Source organism: Tursiops truncatus, chromosome 2 (genome assembly GCF_011762595.2).
Source record: "Tursiops truncatus isolate mTurTru1 chromosome 2, mTurTru1.mat.Y, whole genome shotgun sequence".
NCBI classification, from domain to species: domain Eukaryota; kingdom Metazoa; phylum Chordata; class Mammalia; order Artiodactyla; family Delphinidae; genus Tursiops; species Tursiops truncatus.
This window is the reverse complement of record NC_047035.1, coordinates 50,043,810-50,063,238: the sequence shown is the minus strand read 5'-3', so window position 1 is coordinate 50,063,238 and position 19,429 is coordinate 50,043,810. Positions and strand designations below refer to the sequence as shown.

At 35.5% G+C, this 19,429-nt stretch overlaps 1 protein-coding gene across 3 annotated transcripts in view; it reads right to left on the bottom strand.

Annotated features, from left to right (window-relative positions):
* Window positions 1-3,866: 3,866 nt before the first annotated feature.
* MAP4K5 (mitogen-activated protein kinase kinase kinase kinase 5) overlaps window positions 3,867-19,429 on the bottom strand; it is a 138,054-nt gene continuing 122,491 nt past the window's right edge. For all 3 annotated transcript variants that reach the window (XM_073800491.1, XM_073800490.1, XM_073800492.1), the window contains exons 28-32: window positions 15,712-15,780; window positions 13,204-13,296; window positions 10,608-10,678; window positions 7,884-7,939; window positions 3,867-5,482 (exon numbers count right to left, since the gene is read on the bottom strand). In XM_073800491.1, coding sequence (XP_073656592.1) covers window positions 5,395-5,482; window positions 7,884-7,939; window positions 10,608-10,678; window positions 13,204-13,296; window positions 15,712-15,780 — 377 coding nt within the window. In that variant the 3' untranslated portion in view covers window positions 3,867-5,394. The remainder of the gene's footprint in view (window positions 5,483-7,883; window positions 7,940-10,607; window positions 10,679-13,203; window positions 13,297-15,711; window positions 15,781-19,429) is intronic.

Here is a 19,429-nt window from a genome sequence, read left to right as displayed (position 1 = left end):
AGTTTTCCCAAAACCACTTATTGAAGAGGCTGTCTTTTCTCCATTGTATATTCTTGCCTCCTTTATCAAAAATAAGGTGACCATATGTGTGTGGGTTTATCTCTGGGCTTTCTATCCTTTTTCATTGATCTATATTTCTGTTTTTGTGCCAGTACCATACTGTCTTGATTACTGTAGCTTTGTAGTACAGTCTGAAGTCCAGGAGCCTGCTTCCTCCAGCTCCATTTTTCTTTCTCAAGATTGCTTTGGCGATTCAGGGTCTTTTGTGTTTCCATACAAATTATGAAATTTTTTGTTCTAGTTCTGTGAAAAATGCCATTGGTAATTTGATAGGGATTGCATTGAATCTGTAGATTGCTTTGGGTAGTATAGTCATTTTCACGATGTTGATTCTTCCAATCCAAGAACATAATATATATCTCCATCTGTTTGTATCATCTTTAATTTCTTTCATCAGTGTCTTATAGTTTTCTGTATACAGGTCTTTTGTCTCCTTAGGTAGGTTTATTCCTGGGTATTTTATTCTTTTTGTTGCAATGGTAAATGGGAGTGTTTCCTTAATGTCTCTTTCAGAGTTTTCATGATTAGTGTATAGAAATGTAAGAGATTTCTGTGCATTAATTTTGTATCCTGCTACTTTACCAAATTCATTGATTAGCTCTAGTTTTCTGGTAGTATCTTTAGGATTCTCTATGTATAGTATCATGTCATCTGCAAACAGTGACAGTTTTATTTCTTCTTTTCTAACTTGGATTCCTTTTATTTCTTTTTCTTCTCTGATTGCTGTGGCTAAAACTTCCAAAACTATTTTGAATAATAGTGGTGTGAGTGGACAACCTTGTCTTGTTCCTGATCTTAGAAAAAATGGTTTCAGTTTTTCACCACTGAGAACGATGTTGGCTGTGCATTTGTCATATATGGCCTTTGTTATGTTGAGGAAAGTTCCCTCTTTGCTTACTTTCTGGAGGGTTTGTATCATAAATGGGTGTTGAATTTTGTCAAAAGCTTTTTCTGCATCTATTGAGATGATCATATGGTTTTTCTCCTTCAATTTGTTAATATGGTTTATCACATTGACTGATTTGCATATATTGAAGAATCCTTGCATTCCTGCGATAAACCCCACTTGATCATGGTGTATGATCATTTTAATGTGCTGTTGGATTCTGTTTGCTAGTATTTTGTTAAGGATTTTTGCATCTATGTTCATCAGTGATATTGGCCTGTAGTTTTCTTTCTTTGTGACATCTTTGGTTTTGATATCAGGGTGATGGTGGCATCGTAGAATGAGTTGGGGAGTGTTCCTCCCTCTGCTATAGTTTGGAAGAGTTTGAGAAGGATAGGTGTTGGCTCTTCTCTAAATGTTTGATAGAATTTGCCTATGAAGCCATCTGGTTCAACCTTAGGTAAGTTTTTACTTAGAAATTATACCATCAGTGATTGGGACTTCCCTGGCAGTCCAGTGGTTGAGACTTCACCTTCCAATGCAAGGAAGTGAGGGTTTGATCCCTGGTCGGGGAGCTAAGATCCCACAGGCCTCGTGGCCAAAAAGCCAAAACATGAAACTAAGCAATGCTGTAATAAATCCAATAAAGACTTTAAAAATGGTCCACATCAAAAAAATCTTTAAAAAAAAAAAAAAGAAAGAAAGAATATCATCACTGATTGAATCCCTCCTCCCATGTCTGATTTCAGCCACAGAGGGAGAGCTCAGATTTATCTCCTACTCTTCCAGCTTTCTGCCTCAGGGCCTTCTCTGACACTGAAGGAGCCAACATGGTCCAAGTACAAGCTGCAACTTGGTACTTCAGGAGGTGATGTCCCGGCAGCAACTCACCTAGTGAGGAGCGTGTCAAGATAAATGGTCCAGCCACTTGTCTTTCAGGAGACAATTGTAGGAACTACCACAGAGCTCCACAGAAGACCTGGTGGATCAAGCTGCCATTGTCTACACAGCAATGACCTCAATAATATACCTTTACATTGACCTTTCCTCCTTCTCCGTTTCAGTATCACAAGTCCCTCACTCTGATTTTTTGGGGTCTGGGAGATGCATCAGGTAGTTTATTATTTAATCTTTCTGAAAAAGCCTCTCTGGGAGCTTCTGATATGCTTCCTATGTTCTGTATGTCTGGTGTGGTGTCATCCTTGGATATCTCATCATCATCATCTGGGGAGTTCCTTCATCTCTCTCCTATGCTGAATCCCAGTCTTTGCACCTATGTCTTCATATTGCTTGGTTTATGACCTTATTTTTATGAAGCACATCCTCTGGTAGCTTCTTGAGAAAGACTATATGAAAGGTGAAGTTTGTGAGACCTTGTACAAATAAAAATGTCTTCATTATAACCTTAGGTTCAATTAATAGTTTGAATCCAGAATTTTAGGTTGGAAACTTCTTTCAGAATTTTGAAGGCACTGCTTCTGTTGAAATTTGAAGTTATTCCAATTCTTACTCCTTGGTATTTGACCTGCCCCTTTTCTTCAAAAACATAACAGATCTTCTCTTTGACCCTGACATGCCTGAAATTTCATAATAGATTTTTTTCGTCCACTGTGTTCTTTCAATCTAAAATCTGAAGTTCTTTAGTAGTGAGAATATTCCTTGAAATACTCTACTGATTCCCTATTTTCTCTGTTCTTTTTTGGAACTCTGGGAGATTGGATATTGGGCCTCCTGGCCTGTTAATTTTCTTAATTTTTTTCTCCAATATTTTCATTTCTTTTTATTTTCTGAGAAATTTCTTCAACTTTATATTCTAAATCATCTATTGAATTACTCAGCTATGCTATATTTTTTCTAATAGCTCTGTTTTTCCAAAAGCTCCTTTTTTAGTATCCTACTCCTATTCATAGTTGCAACTTCTTTGCAAAGATACTTTTTCTTTTGACATTTTCTTCATTCTGCATAGTCTGTTTCTGTTAGGTGCTTTTTCCCCTGTTGTTTTCTCTCTTTCCTGTAAGAGGCTTTCCTCAGATGTTTCATAACTCCTGGCTGTTTAATCATTTTTATTTTTATTATTATTTTAAAACATTTATTTATTTAATTATTTTGGTTGCACTGGCTCTTAGTTGTGACATGTGTTGCAGCATGCGGGCTTCTTCCTTGCGGCGTGCATGTGGGATCTAGTTCCCCAATTAGGGATTGAACCCGGGCCCCCTGCATTGGGAGCACGGAGTATTACTGACTGGACCACCAGGGAAGTCCGTTTAATCTTTTTTTTTTTTCCTTTTAGCGGTACGCGGGCCTCTCACTGTTGTGGCCCCTCCCGTTGCGGAGCACAGGCTCTGACGCGCAGGCTCAGCAGCCATGGCTCACGGGCCCAGCCGCTCCGTGGCATGTGGGATCTTCCTGGACCAGGGCACAAACCTGTGTCCCCTGCATTGGCAGGCGGACTCTCAACCACTGCGCCACCAGGGAAGCTCATGTTTAATCATTTGTAATAGCATAGGACTAAAAGACTAACTGTAAGCTCTGGATGCATGCATGGGGTGGTGGGCACATTACGATTTTCACTGGGTATTTTATTATCTTCAACTGGGAGTTATCCAGCTGGGCAGTTTAGCCAGGACATTTCTGATGTCAGGATCTTTTTAGGTCTTTCCACTTGCACTGACCAGATGGCACAGAGAAGACTCTTCCAGTGTTGTTAGGATGGGAAGATCTGGCTGCCAGGATTCAGAGAGGAGGAGGAGGAGATTGGTCTTTGTATCCAGAATGTAAATATTTCCTGTTTTGAGTATGGTCCCCTGCCATCTATTGTATCCAGTGTCCTTCAGTCCAGAGGCCCCATTTAAAATACCCAAAATAAACAGCAACACACTTACTGAAATCATAGCATTTTTAAAGGACAATACTTTATATATCTCATTTGCATAATATTTTATTGTTTGCATATTGCATAGTGAAAAGAACAGAGTCACAAGACTCATGGTCTGACTCAACCACTAACTTGCTGTGTGAATTGGGTTAAGTCTCTTAACCTTGCTAACCCCTTATCTCCTCATCTAAAAAAAGGAGATGATGATAATACCTACTATACAGGACTGCTAAAGACCGAATGAGATAGTTACACTGTCTTTCTCTCAAGGAACTGCTGAAAATGAATTTATAGTCTGCTCTTGCCACCCCTTTGTTCATCATCTCAACAATAACTGTTAAATGCATTAAGACAATAGGTACCAGTGTGATGCTTTCAGTTTGAATACTAACAATAGCAGAAAGGAAGAAAACTCAAGAATGGCCCAATCCTTACTTATCTTTAGAATACTGATTTTTATAATACTTATTTATACTATCCCATCAGGAATTAAATTTCATTTAAAGATTTTTTTTTTAACCTACTCAAAATGAAGATCTATATATGTGAAAAACCCAAGAATACACATGTAGTTGCTTTACAATTTCCACTCTGGTATAGTATAAGTAAAATACATATCATGGGCAGTTAAACACTTTTCCCCCCTACATTAGGGATGATAATATATATGAAGATTAATTTCTTATGCATTATCCCTAATGTAAAAAAAAAAAAATCACAGGTATATTATGCTGCTTGTCAAGAATACATACACACAGTAGTCACATCTAGAAATACACACTCCTTCTAACAATATTTCAACCATCATCATTATCTTCTGTATGACCCCCTACAATTATATGTAGTTGAAAACACAAAACTCTCTTTTAAGGCAATTCTGGATGATATTATATTACAAAATACTTGCATTAAATAATATTGCGTGTATGTATTGAACCTCCAAACACAGCCTTTAAACCCTCAAAGTACTAGTCTTAAAAGGTAAACAAAATTTTTATATATTATAAAAAAATTTAAGCTGCTCTGCAACCTTCCTTTGCTAAAAGTTAGATACATTACACCACTCCAGCAAGAGATTAATAAATAAGGATTAAATATTCTATTTTACAAAAACATACAGAATGGCCAATGTAAAAGTGAAAGGCTTACCTGATAATTTCTTTATCAAATTATGTTCATTAAGAAGGAATAAAACATGGTATAAAATGAGAAAACTGTCACTAAATTTATCTCTCTGAAGATAATCACATGAGTTGTTATCTAAAAATATCATGGCACCCTTGTTACAAACATTTTTTTTAAAAAGACTGTGTTTCCTGGAACTAGAGGACTATCTGTCTCATAGCTTTTATTAAGCAAACTTGATAAAACCACCACATAGTGGCAAGAGATAGAATAGCTGTTTCCAGCTACAGAAAATATTGAATTCTACCTTAAAGTACAGATCATTTGAGATATAACCCATAACAATTAAAGCAAATCATAGTGTAGTTTGTACTGAATTTCCTTAAGATATTTTTGCTTTCAATGGACTGTATTCATTTTCCTGTCATTTGAGACCAATTTCTGTTGCTTAGTAACTATTTTCATGTCCAGCCAAGATGTAAAGATTGCTGTGTGCAGTAGGATTTTCTGTTGGCCTACTTTCCAAAACAACAACCCTGCAATTAAATCAAAACAAAAGTCTTGTTAAAGAGGAGAAACAGAGATTTCATCTTCAAATACTAACATCAAACCAGGAAAGAATATCATTGTTCACATTCACATAAAATTACACAGAGATCACATTAATAGATGCACAGTCAAATTCAGCTTTACATTTTATAGCTTAAAAACAAAACTGAATAAGAATTGATGAATTTATGAATATAAAATATTAAAAACATTTCAGGATAGTCTCATCTTATTCCAACTAAAAACAAATTTGCTTTACTCATATATACCAAAAAAAGGTATAATAAAGCTTTAGAATATACATGAACAAGAAGGGGATGGAGGAAGGGCTGAGACAATAAAACAGGATTTTAAGAGGCACCCACTCACACTGTTCTTCAAGGTATTTGCAAATAAATAGTAAAGTATGAAATGGGGCCGTCTCCCTTGTCCCTGGAACAAAGGCAGGGTTAAGAGTTCAATGAAAGGACCAATAGGAAGAAAAACCAATCAAGTGTCATATCATAGGATCTACACTGTGGGAAGATAGGTTTGAGAACAAAATAAAAAACAACATGCCAGTGCAGAGAAAAAAGTCTAGAAGGGGAAATGGGAGGTGGGGGGAGTTGCATAAATAATTTATATTTTTCTAGTGTATGAATTTCCTACAACTAGCATATTATTACTTTTGAAATGAAAACAAAAAAGTAATATATACTTAAAGCATGCATTAAAGAAAAGTAGAAGGCGAAAATAAAATTACCTATAATTCAACTGCCCAGTTTACCATTATTAATATTCTGACATAGTTTTCTTTCCTCCTAGACATTAATACCTATATTTAAACAATACAATTTAACAAATCACTTTAAAAATTAAGACAAAACAAAAGCCTTGGTTAAGATATATGTCTTAAAATCAAGGAGATGCCCAAGTAAGAAGATAATCAGAACAAGGCAATGGTCTGAAAAAAGTAGTTTTTTAGGGCAAGAGTGACAGAGAATGGAGAAACAATACAAACAAAGAAGGGATAGATGAAAGAGAAAATTCTGGGGGAAGGAGTTGGAAGGAAACAAGTAACTAAGAGAAATGGCTTCTGATGCCTACCCTCTATCAAGCAGAAATCTCTCATACTATGTCTCACCAGAGTGCTATTTGTGCCAGGATCACTGAATGATCTACAATTCTTTTGTCAGCCCTTCCTGGAGAAGCAAAGGGCCTCCCATTCTACAGTCATTTACCAGGTGGTCCTCCAATTCTCTTTTATGCAGGACTAGTTACTAGGTTGCCATGCTCTCTGGGCTTGCCTTTTCAACGGCAATGGGTAGTTGCCATTTTCCAAAAATCCTTTTTCTCTTCACAAAAGTCTCTTTAAAAAATTTTTATGCAGTCATAACTCCAATTCTCCCCGACTTCCTTAAGTGTGTAATATCTAAGCAATGGTTTTGTGACTAGACTGAACTTGAAGATCAGAGGTTCTCAATCCTTGCCTCAGGACTAATGTATACCACTATAGCCAGTTTTGCTGCAGTAACAACTTTTGGAAAATAGGAAGGGATAGGTATTTTATTCATTGTAGAGGCAGATAACATAGACTTTGAAGAACAAAAGCTATAATTCTTTTTTCATGAGAAAGCATAGTTTTGGAACTTATCTTTCACTTTGATCACAGAGACCACATAATTCCTTCTAATTTAGAATGACCTCAGAGACTCAGTCAAATATCTTGTGATATAAAAGTACATGTCAGGAGGTGCACATTCTGTTGGATATATACAGTAACAGTTAATAGAAGTTAACATGCCAGGGAGAAATGATGAAAACAAAGGAGCCTGAAATATGTCATGATACTAGGGACATAAACACCCATCTAACACATTTTGTCTTGGCTGAGTATAACTGTTTCTGGAATCATGATCCTCACACTGACAACAGCTTGCTTAATTGACTAATTAAATATTTTTTCTCTCTCTCAATAAAGATACAGGGAAATTTCTCTAAGATTCTGAAGCCTCTAAGAGTTTTGTTTAACATATATAAAAATAAATAAATGAACAAACCAAACAAAAACAAACACGTAGATACAGAGTGGCTACTAGGGGGAAGAGGTAGGGGTGGAGGGAGAGTGAAATGGGTAAAGGGGGTTAATTGTGTGGTGATGAAAGGAAACTAAACTTTTGGTGGTAAGCACACTGTAGGGTATATAGAACTAGAAATATAACACTGTATACATGAAATTTATATAAATGTTATAAACCAATGTTACTTCTATTGAACAATATAAATAAATATATTGAAACAATATAAGTATATTGAAAAATAAGTGTTTGAAACACAGTCAGAGGTTGACAGTATAATTAAAAATACAATTCTTGAACTCCTTTGGTAATAAAACAACCAAACTATTACCTGTCTGATCCTAATAAGCGGAAAACTCTTGTTTCATCTGAAATCTCCTGGGTAACCTATGAAAGAAAATATCCCATATTATTAGTCCCCATATTATTTAAATTATAATTTAAAAATCATTTAGATAGAGCAAGTATTAAAAAGAATGATAATTTTTGATAGACTCAATTCCTCAAATTAAATAGATTTTAGTAAGGTTTTTTTTGACTGCTTATTAGTAGAAACAAATCAACATTTATGGAACATCTGTTTGGGTCAAGCACTTTCCTTAGAACTTTTTATGATATGTATTATCATTCCCATATTATTAAAGAGAAAACTAAGACTCAGTGAGGTTAAGTAACTTACTTTTAGGTCATATAACTAGTAGACCCAAGATCTGAGTACAGGTTTGCTGGACTGCACAGCCCCTACTCCTTCCTTTACGTCATAGGGCAGATGCTTGAGGTGGCACCCCTCAGCCCACCTGATTTCAGCAGAGCTGCGGTAGACACTCCTATGCACCTGTGTCTTACATCTGTGTACTGGGGGTATTCCTCTGCTCTGTCTTCTCCAATACTAAAGAAAGAAGGTACTCAGTCGTGCACAGGTACTATTCCAAAGTGTGGGGAGTTGACACCTCTGGGGGAAACCCTTAACTACCAGGGACAGCAGTTGGTGTATAAACGCACCCGCCTCCCCACCTTCTGATGAGCCAATTCTGAGGTGTGCTCCACACTGTTCCTCAGTAGTTCCTATAGGATTAAGCCCTCGTTGCCCATAGTGAGAAGCAGTTTATTAATGTGCTCTTTGTTGGCTTTTTGTCCCTCTGCATCTTACATTCCTTACTCTGTCACTTGTTTTTCTGGGATCTACTCCCAAATAAACAAGGACCTGAGTCCTTGTTTTAGGGTCAGCTATTGGAGGAACACAAACTCTTGACAGTGTGGATATAAAATAAGTATAAAAATACTCTGCTATCAATGAGTTTGCAGTCTAGCTGAGAAGATGGAGTTAACAAACTTGAACCAGAAAATAAATCTGGTGCTATACTAAATGCAGCTGATTTTCAGAGTATTCAGTTCAGAAATGTTCCAATCTTTGTGGACTAGAATGGCTGATTTTTACATTATGAACATTATAGGTAGGCCCAAATTGAAGGATGAGAACAAAACCAGAAAGAAAAAGGTAAGCAAGATGACTTAAAAATAGGAGGTAGAATTCACACTTGATATGGTAAACAAGTAACTTCTACAGATTTCAAACCACAGGAGTGACACAGTGAAAACAGCATCTGAGGACAATTAATGTTATGGCAGTAAGTAGGACTGTAGGCTTCATTAAATGCAGGGGCCTGGTGACATTTAGTGACATGGGTCAGTAACTAAACGGACGCTTTCAAAGACAAGCTGATTTACATCATTTTCTCTTGGAAGCATTCTAATTCCACTGATTTACATCATTTTTACTTGGAAGCATTCTATTTCTGCATTCATATAAGAGGTGGAAATAGTTATATCTAAATAACAGTGTAAAGGTAATTCAAATAGAAGATTTTAAGCTTCAAAATAAGTCCATATATTTGTGAGGCCCTGGTGTGCAAGAATTACACAGGTACTCACACAAATGGGAAATGTCTCTGTTAGTATTCTCTTAACTGTTAGGATTCACCTCTCAAGGTGGGAGCCCAAGTCCCACCTCCTACATGAAATATATCCCGATTATCTCAGTAGAAGTGATTTTTGGAGACCCTTCACATCCAGGCTCTGTCACTTAACTAGTTCTGTAACTCTGGGTAAGTTACTTAATCACTCTGTACCTGTAAAATCGGGAATATGAATAGTACATAACTTTACTTTGAATTGTACCTAAACCCCACTGTATTATTAGCCTTCAATAAGATAGCATTTGTAAAGTGCCTGGAAGATAGACATCGTAAGGGTTTGATATTATTTATAATTATGCTTCATTATGTCTTCAGTGCTATAATAAGAATAGTGTCCTAAATGTATTTGATACTCAATAAATATTTAGTAAACGAATTAATTTTCTTAGATTTTCCTTAGTCCCGTGATCCAATACATATTAATTTAGAATTTAAAATATAACATTAAAAAAGAAGCTGCAGGGGCTTCCCTGGTGGTGCAGTGGTTAAGAATCCGCCTGCCGATGCAGGGGACACGGGTTCAAGCCCTGGTCTGGAAAGATCCCACATGCCGCGGAGCAACTAAGCCCGTGAGCCACAACTACTGAAGCCCGAGCACCTAGAGCCCGTGGTCCCAACAAGAGAAGCCACCACAATGAGAAGCCTGTGCACCACAACGAAGAATAGCTCCCATTCGCCACAACCAGAGAAAAGCCCGCGTGCAGCAACGAAGACCCAACGTAGCCAAAAATAAAAATAAATAAATTTATACAAAAAAAAGAAGCTGCACATTTATAGATTATGGAAAAGGCTTATTACCTTTAGAAAAGTTTAGTAAGTTTAGCAACCATATTTATAAATTACAAATAAGAGGACTGAAATTGTGTAAACTCATGTTTGACAATTCCTCGTGGCCACTGAGAATACAATAAATACAAAACTGAACATTATTTGAAGGGAAAATACTGGTAGTTTTGTTCTACCGGCATTAAAGGCATTAAACATAGCAACGTGGGTTCAGAAAGAAAATACATAAAACGAATGTTTCAACTTTTAAAATCTTTAATGGGAATCACTGGAGGTAATTAGAGAAATCTTACCTCATCTGATTTGAAGCTTTTACCCTGCATTCCATGTTTCCAGAAAGCCAACACACTGTCTTGAAGGCATACTAAAAAGATAAGGGAGAACGGGACTAAAATAAGGCACATAGTAGTGCATTATACATTTTCCTTAACTGTCTTTAATAAATGATAATGTAAGGCTATTCAAGTGCTTGGTGCAAAATTCCACTGTCTAGACCATTAGTTCCCAACATTTTTGTGACTAAGTCATGACAAAGCTCAAATAATTTATTGAGGCAGGGTCATGGAAGTTTTCAAAGATACATTATAACAGGCATTTATTTAAAAATGAGCTAACTTTTGATGAGCTGGACATCAGCATATTAATTTTTCTTTCATATACTATCTTTTGTCTTAGGTAAATAAAGTAATAAAAACATAACTGGTTTTTTGGATTAAAAACATGATCATTTAAATAATGTGATATATTTAGAAGTAGCTATTAAGGAAGCATCTTTTATTTCTGTTCACATATTCCCTATTATAAAATTAATTTTTAAAAATAAACCTGTCCTGTAATCTAAAATTTAACCACACACTGAATATTTCTGATCTGTGAACCAATTCTTATTTGGAGGGGCTAGGGGCTCTCAGCTATCGTACTCACTGTTGCTGCCCAACCCCATCAGGGCTCCAGAGCCCACCGGGCCTTTGCCCTGTCCTTGCAGGTCCCACTGTTCACAAGTGTGGTCACAGATTTGAGCCAAGCTTGCCCAACTTCTTGATGGCTTTGGAATCAGGAACGACCGTGACCCCAAAGTGTGGCCACCTCATGACATGCCATATCCCCTCTTGCTGCCCACCCATCTCCCACGATCCCCTGGGGTGGCCTGAGGGTCTTGGAGGAAAACCTGTTCTCGCTGTGCCTTGTCCATTTCTGTGTCCTGCCTGTGCTGGGCCCACTGAAGCACACATATGGGGTCACTTAGTGGTTTAGAAACAGAGTGGCAGGGCCCCCAATTTTGGGGTGGGGGGGAGGCAGCAGGGCCTCTGGGTCCTTCCTGGCCAGAGGCTAGAGTCACTAAAGCACAGTGAGAGAAGGAGAAAACCAATTTGATTGTTGGAGAGTTAGCCATATGCCCTATACCAGTAAAGATGATGGGAGAAAGTGATTGAAATTTATTATATTTCTTACTAGAATACTGACTCTGTAAAAAGTTAACATAAGAATGTTCTGGAAACATAATTTAGCTCAATAAACATTAAAGTATTTTGCAATAACCAATCATACAAGCTTCACTAGCCATGAAATAAAAAAACAGGTAGTACTGGCTTTGTTTTTAAAGGTGACTTAAAGGGACTCTTTTTACCCAGGAGGATCCTTGAAATTATTCCAAAGTTCACTGGAAAGAAGAGATGGTAGCCTAGGAGGAACAAACTTTCGTAGAACGAAAATATCCTAAAAAATTTGGCATATATGAAAAAGTTGAGGTACTAGTGTGTTTCAGTTAAAATTAAGAGGACCTAAAGATCTGTATATTGGAATCTCTATTGAAAATATTAAATCTTAGAAACTGGCATGCAACAGCCAGCATACAAAGGACTAAAAGAAGAAAATATTTCCAAAATGCCTTTTGTCATGGCATCTACAGAAAGTTTAGGTTTTCTGCTTGAATAAAATTTCCAATCATAAGCAAATTATTCCTATGTAAGAGGGTTACCCAGAGGGATGAATGTTCTTTGCAATAGGGCAAAACTCCACTTGAGAAACCATTAAATTTTTAAAAAATCAACAGAAAACTTTCTAAACAGTGAGAAACACATTTTAAAAAGTATATACATTTAATTATAAAATACACATATTTTTTACAGCCCAAATAAAAATCACCAATTTTAACTGTTTTTGACTTAAAGTAGAACCATATCATGAATTGTTCAAAATGTTTCCACCTATAGTATTTTTTCATAAGTTCTATCACCCTTGAGGAAAATACTTACTGACATATAATCAGTGAGGATGCAAACAATAGTAATTTTTATCATAATACCAATGATATTACAGAGTAAAACACTCATTGACAAGGAAGCAAATTCAAATGGCATAGTATTTTCCAGATTCTGTGGGAAAGTATTTATATTTAAATAGACCTAAAAGCAAAAACCATCAACACACACCAACCAGAATCTTACACGGCAAAGAATTCTAGCATATCTAACATTGTTAATCACATCACACAAATACCTTCATGATTTGGAAAGAATTGGAAGAAGTATAATTCACTTGATGCAGCAAAGGGAACAATGAATAGAAGAAATGATTTCATGTTTTAAATATTCAAGAAACGACAATAAAAGATTTATTATGGTCCAGACCTGCACTGTCTAATATTATAGTAACTAGCCCTGTGTGGCTATTTACATCAAAGTTTAAATTAATTAAAATTAAAATGTAGCACTAGCCATGTTTCAAGTACTTAACAAGTGTGGTTAATGACTACTGTATTTAAGAACACAGAGAACATTTCTATATCAAAGAAACTTCTATGAGACAGTGCTGGTCTAGATAACCCTAAGTACAGAATGAACAAAAAACCAAGTACTCTAAATGCATTATTAATAAAAGGAGACTTACCTACAGATTCAATGCGAAAATCAAAACTTAGCTCAGAGGCCAGTTTCTTACTTGATTTTAGTTTTCCTTGTAGATTTACAATTTTTACAAATTCTTAAAAAAAGAAAAAACAAGTCAAGACTGGAAATGCAGATTTGCTAAAATAAATGTAACTTGATAAGTGGATTTTACATGGATATATAACAATATTAATAAAGTTCAATTATTTCTCTTGATTCAAGTATGCCCAGTGAAAAACTGTCACTGATAGATTCTATAAGAGTGAGGCCTCCGTTGTAAATGGCAATTCCACCAGTACTTTTTTTCATAGTTTATATTGAACACTTACGTTCTCATTTTTTAAAAAGTGAAGTGTTTCTTTAATAGCGGTTAACTTGGTGCCTAAATATTCAGCAATAGGAGTTGGTTTTTTCCCCCTTACAAATTACATAACATATGATAAGTAATATTTGCAGTAATTCTTAACTTTAGTATGTAACTAATATTCTACAGAAGTACAAGGGAGGAAAAAATAGTACTCTCAAAAGTCAGAATTTCTTTATAAGTAAACTCTGGGATAGACAGTATATGTGAATATTTGTATTTCCCTTTTGTCCATTTGTTTTTTAATTCAACCATCTTAGCTCTGACTTGGAAGATATCTTCACTCTGCATTACTTTCTCATCTGTCTACCATTATTTGTGATTACACACCTATCGTGATTACACACCTATCTCCATTGCTGCTTAGTAAAACTGATTTATACCATAGAGTTGACAAACAATTTTCGAAGTGTTACACTGCTCCCCTAAGAAAAAAAGAACAACTGAAGAAAGTCAACTTTCCATTTACCATGAATAGCTGGGAAATGGAAGTCCTAATTAATCAAAGGTTTAAAAAATTTTTTTAAAAATAAATAAATCAACAAAATGAAAACTAAGTACAATTTATTTTCCTTGTTTGACTCAGAAGGTATTTAGGCATTTAATGTTAAAGGTTCAATACTACTACAATTAAATTCTGATCATCTGTTTATTTCATTAATTAGTACTGAGTCTTCTACTTGTTTGGGTAAAAAATAATTTATCAAATTCACTTAAGAGTAACCAAACAACATGCCAATCTTATCAGTATTCAAAGAATCAAAAATACTTAAGGGATAATGGGCAAATGAAACACTCTGGGTTTGGTTTACTTATCTATAATATTAGATGATCTTTATGATTCTATAAGGCAAATCCACTAGGGAACACTTTAGAGAACAGAAATTAAGACAAAAATACAGGTAAATTAAGTAGTGGAACAATTTTAAAAATAACCCTAAACATCTATGGGCAGGTCTAGTAATTTTAAAATATTGGAATGAATCAAACCACAGCAAATATTGCCAAATTTCAAATATAATGCCAAGTCTGGGTGAACTTCACTTGCAGGATTCATTGCATTAAAGTAAGGGGGATTTTAAGAATTAGAGTGCTTTGTTTGCAAAATTGAAAACACCTGTTGTTAAAGTTTTTCTGTCTCTTCCACTGCATATACAGTACAACACACATCTATCAGTAACACCTCTCGCTGCATCAAAAGAATCACTACTAGCAGGTAAAGGTGTCAAATCTATTTGTGCATTAGAATATCACACTGACATGATTCCAAAAGTTTATGTTATGTGACTACAAGTGACCAAATTAGTATAACCTTCTATTTTTTCATTAATTACAATGAATTATACAGAATTTTATACAGAATAATTTTATACAGAATTTTACCCCAAGGTTATGGCAAACTATTCTAATACAGTTGTCCCTCGGTATCCATGGGGAATTGGTTCCAGTACCCCTCACGGAGACCAAAGTCCATGGATGCTCAAGTGCCTTATATGAAATGGCCTAGTGTTTGCATATAACCTACACACAACCTCCCATAGACTTTAATTTTTAAAAATATTTTTATTGAAATATAGTTGATTTACAATATCGTATAAGTTTCAGGTGTATAGCACAGCGATTCAGTTATACATATGTGTGTGTATATATATGTAGATATAGTTTTTTTTAGATTCTTTTTTTCCCTTATAGGTTATTACATAATATTGAGTATAGTTCCCTGTGCTACACAGTAGATCCTAGATTACTTATAATACCTAATACAACACAAAAGCTATATAAATAGTTGCCAGGCACTTGCAAATTCAGGTTTGCTTTTTTGAGCTTTCTGGAATTTTTTTTTCTAAATATTTTCAATCCATGGTTGGCTGAATAGAGGATGTGGAACCTACAGATACAGAGGGCTGACTGTAATGTTCCCAAGTAGGCCAAACAGAATAAAGAAAAAGGTCACAGAGGACAGTCTGACAAACAGATCAATTAGTTAGTACATCTGTAGCCAATTTAGGTTTTTCATCAATAAAACAATGCCACTTAAGGTGGAAAATTGCAAATCTACTTTACTGATTCTATTAGAATCAATTCCATGAAAAGGTATGTTATATCAAGTAGTATACTTAGAATAAACTTTAAAATAATACTTACTGTCTAAACACACTAAAACAGTATCTCTCTCCAATTGTGTTACATGAATGGAATCTAACTGTTGGCTGCCTTGGGGGGAAAAAAACAAGGTTACAGTTATATAACATGCATTAAAAACTAGAACTTAGAAAAGAAACACAAATTATGATTTTTTTCTGTGATTTTAAGCTAGCCTTTGAAATAAACACAGAAATTATATTTTGTAATTGTCTTGTCAAAAACTGTATGTAAGTCAATTTAAAAGAACAAAGTCCTATGCAAGGCTAACTGAGCTGAGAAAGGCTCAATACTACATTTAGTTAATACCTCTGCTAGTTCTAGAAAGATGAGTTACAAAAATAAAATGAAGCAAATGGTAAATATGGGGAAGAAAGTAAGATGCATGCTATATACAGTGACTAGATTTTGCTTTGCATTTTGCAGTAGCCAATGGGAAGATGAAAACAAGATCAGTTACGTGCATCACAGTGTCCCTGAGATAAAAATAAGTCAGTAATTCAGAAAAAGCAAAAGGATTAACGAAACTATTAGAGAGAAATTTTCCTGGTATTTGTGGGGGGGAATGGTGTGTGTGTGGGGGTGTACGCACGTAGGGAGGAGTTCCTGTATTAACAGGACACCAGGGTAGCATAATGAACAATACTGTCAACGATATCTTTGCAGGAAGCAACTTTCATCACTTTGCTGATATCACAGTGCTACTTCTCTTAACATCTGCTAATAGAAGTCATGACATTTTTGTAGAACATTTTTGGTAAAACAATTTATTTTAGCCACTCAGATGGTGTGAACGGTCTAGATGAAGCTAAGAAAACATTTTAGATAATTTAAGAGCAGTCATTCTTTTTTTTAAAATTAATTTTTATTGGACTATAGTTGATTTAAAATGTTGTGTTAGTTTCTGCTCTACAGCAAAGTGAATCAGTTATACATATACATATATCCACTCTTTTTTAGATTCTATTCCCACATAGGTCATTAAAGAGTACTGAGTAGAGTTCCCTGTGCTATAGATTCTTATTAGTTATCCATTTTATATATAGTAATGTGTATATGTCAATCCTCTTGAAGCTTTTATTAAAAATTTTTCAATTTTATTTTTTTATACAGCAGGTTCTTATTAGTCATCAATTTTATACACATTAGTGTATACATGTCAATCCCAATCACCCAATTCATAACACCACCATCCCCACCCCCCCGTGGCTTTCCCCTCTTGGTGTCCATACGTTTGTTCTCTACATCTGCGTCTCAACTTCTGCCCTGCAAACTGGCTCATCTGTACCATTTTTCTAGGTTCCACATACATGCGTTAATATACGGTATTTGTTTTTCTTACTTCACTCTGTATGACAGTCTCTAGATCCATCCACGTCTCAACAAATGACTCAATTTCGTTCCATTTTATGGCTGAGTAATATTCCATTGTATATATGTACCACACTTTCTTCATCCATTTGTCTGTCAACAGGCATTTAGGTTGCTTCCATGACCTGGCTATTGTAAATACTGCTGCAATGAACATTGGGGTGCATGTGTCTTTTGAATTATGGTTTTCTCTGGGTATATGCCCAGTAGTGGGATTGCTGGATCATATGGTAATTCTATTTTTAGCTTTTTAAGGAACCTCCATACTGTTCACCAGAGTGGCTGTATCAATTTACATTCCCACCAACAGTGCAAGAGGGTTCCCTTTTCTCCACACCCTCTCCAGCATTTGTTGTTTGTAGATTTTCTGAGGATGCCCATTCTAACTGGTGTGAGGTGATACCTCACTGTAGTTTTGATTTGCATTTCTCTAATAATTAGTGATGTTAAACAGCTTTTCATGTGCTTCTTGGCCTTCTGTATGTCTTCTTTGGAGAAATGTCTATTTAGGTCTTCTGCCCATTTTTGGATTGGGTTTTTTGTTTCTTTAATACTGAGCTGCACGAGCTGTTTATATATTTTGGAGATTAATCCTTTGTCTGTTGATTCATTTGCAAATATTTTCTCCCATTCTGAGGGTTGTCTTTTCATCTTATGGTTTCCTTTGCTGTGCAAAAGCTTTTAAGTTTCATTAGGTCCCATTTGTTTATTTTTGTTTTTATTTCCCTTACTCTAGGAGGTGGATCAAAAAAAGATCTTGCTGTGATTTATGTCAAAGAGTGTTCTTCCTATGTTTTCCTCTAAGAGTTTTATAGTGTCTGGCCTTACACTTAGGTCTTTAATCCATTTTGAGTTTCTTTTTGTGTATGGTGTTAAGGAGGGTTCTAATTTCATTCTTTTACATGTAGCTGTCCAGTTTTCCCAGCACCACTTATTGAGGAGACTATCTTTTCTCCATTGTATATCCTTGCCTCCTCTGTCATAGATTAGTTGACCATAGGTGCATGGGTTTATCTCTGGGCTTTCTATCTTGTTCCATTGATCTATGTTTCTGTTTTTGTGCCAGTACCATATTGTCTTGATTACTGTAGCTGTGTAGTATAGTCTGAAGTCAGGGAGTCTGATTCCTCCAGCTCCGTTTTTTTCCCTCAAGATTGCTTTGGCTATTCAGGGTCTTTTGTGTCTCCATACAAATTTTAAGATTTTTTGTTCTACTCCTGTAAAAAATACCATGGGTAATTTGATAGGGATTGCATTGAATCTGTAGATCGCTTTGGGTAGTATAGGCATTTTCACAATGTTGATTCTTCCAATCCAAGAACATGGTATATCTCTCCATCTGTTGGTATCATCTTTAATTTCTTTCATCAGTGTCTTATAGTTTTCTGCATACAGGTCTTTTGTCTCCCTAGGTAGGTTTATTCCTAGGTATTTTATTCTATCTGTTGCAATGGTAAATGCGAGTGTTTCCTTAATTTCTCTCTCAGATTTTTCATCATTAGTGTATAGAAATGCAAGAGATTTCTGTGCATTAATTTTGTATCCTGTAACTTTACCAGATTCATTGATTAGCTCTAGTAGTTTTCTGGTGGCATTTTTAGGATTCTCTATGTATAATATCATGTCATCTGCAAACAGTGACAGTTAAACTTCTTCTTTTCTAATTTGCATTCCTTTTATTTCTTTTTCTTCTCTGATTGCTGTGGCTAGGACTTCCAAAACTATGTTGAATAAAACAGTGGTGAGAGTGGACATCCTTGTCTTGTTCCTGTTCTTAGAGGAAATGCTTTCAATTTTTCGCCATTGAGAATGATGTTTGCTGTGGGTCTGTCGTATATGGGCTTAATTATGTTGAGGTTGGCTCCCTCTATGCCCACTTTCTGGAGAGTTTTTATCATAAATGGGTGTTGAATTTTGTCAAAAGCTTTTTCTGCATCTATTGAGATGATAATATGGTTTTTATTCTTCAATTTGTTAATATGGTGTATCACATTGATTGATTTGCGTATATTAAAGAATCCTTGCATCCCTGGGATAAATCCCACTTGATCACGGTGTATGATCCTTTTAATGTGTTGTTAGATTCTGTTTGCTAGTATTTTGTTGGGGATTTTTGCATCTACACTCATCAGTTACATTGGTCTATAATTTTTTTTTTGTAATATCTTTGTCTGGTTTTGGTATCAGGATTACGGTGGCCTCATAGAATGAGTTTGGGAGTGTCCCTTCCTCTGCAATTTTTTGGAAGAGTTTGAGAAGGATGGGTGTTAGCTCTTCTCTAAATGTTTGACAGAACTCACCTATGAAGCCATCTGGTCCTGGACTTTTGTTTGTTGGAAGATTTTTAATC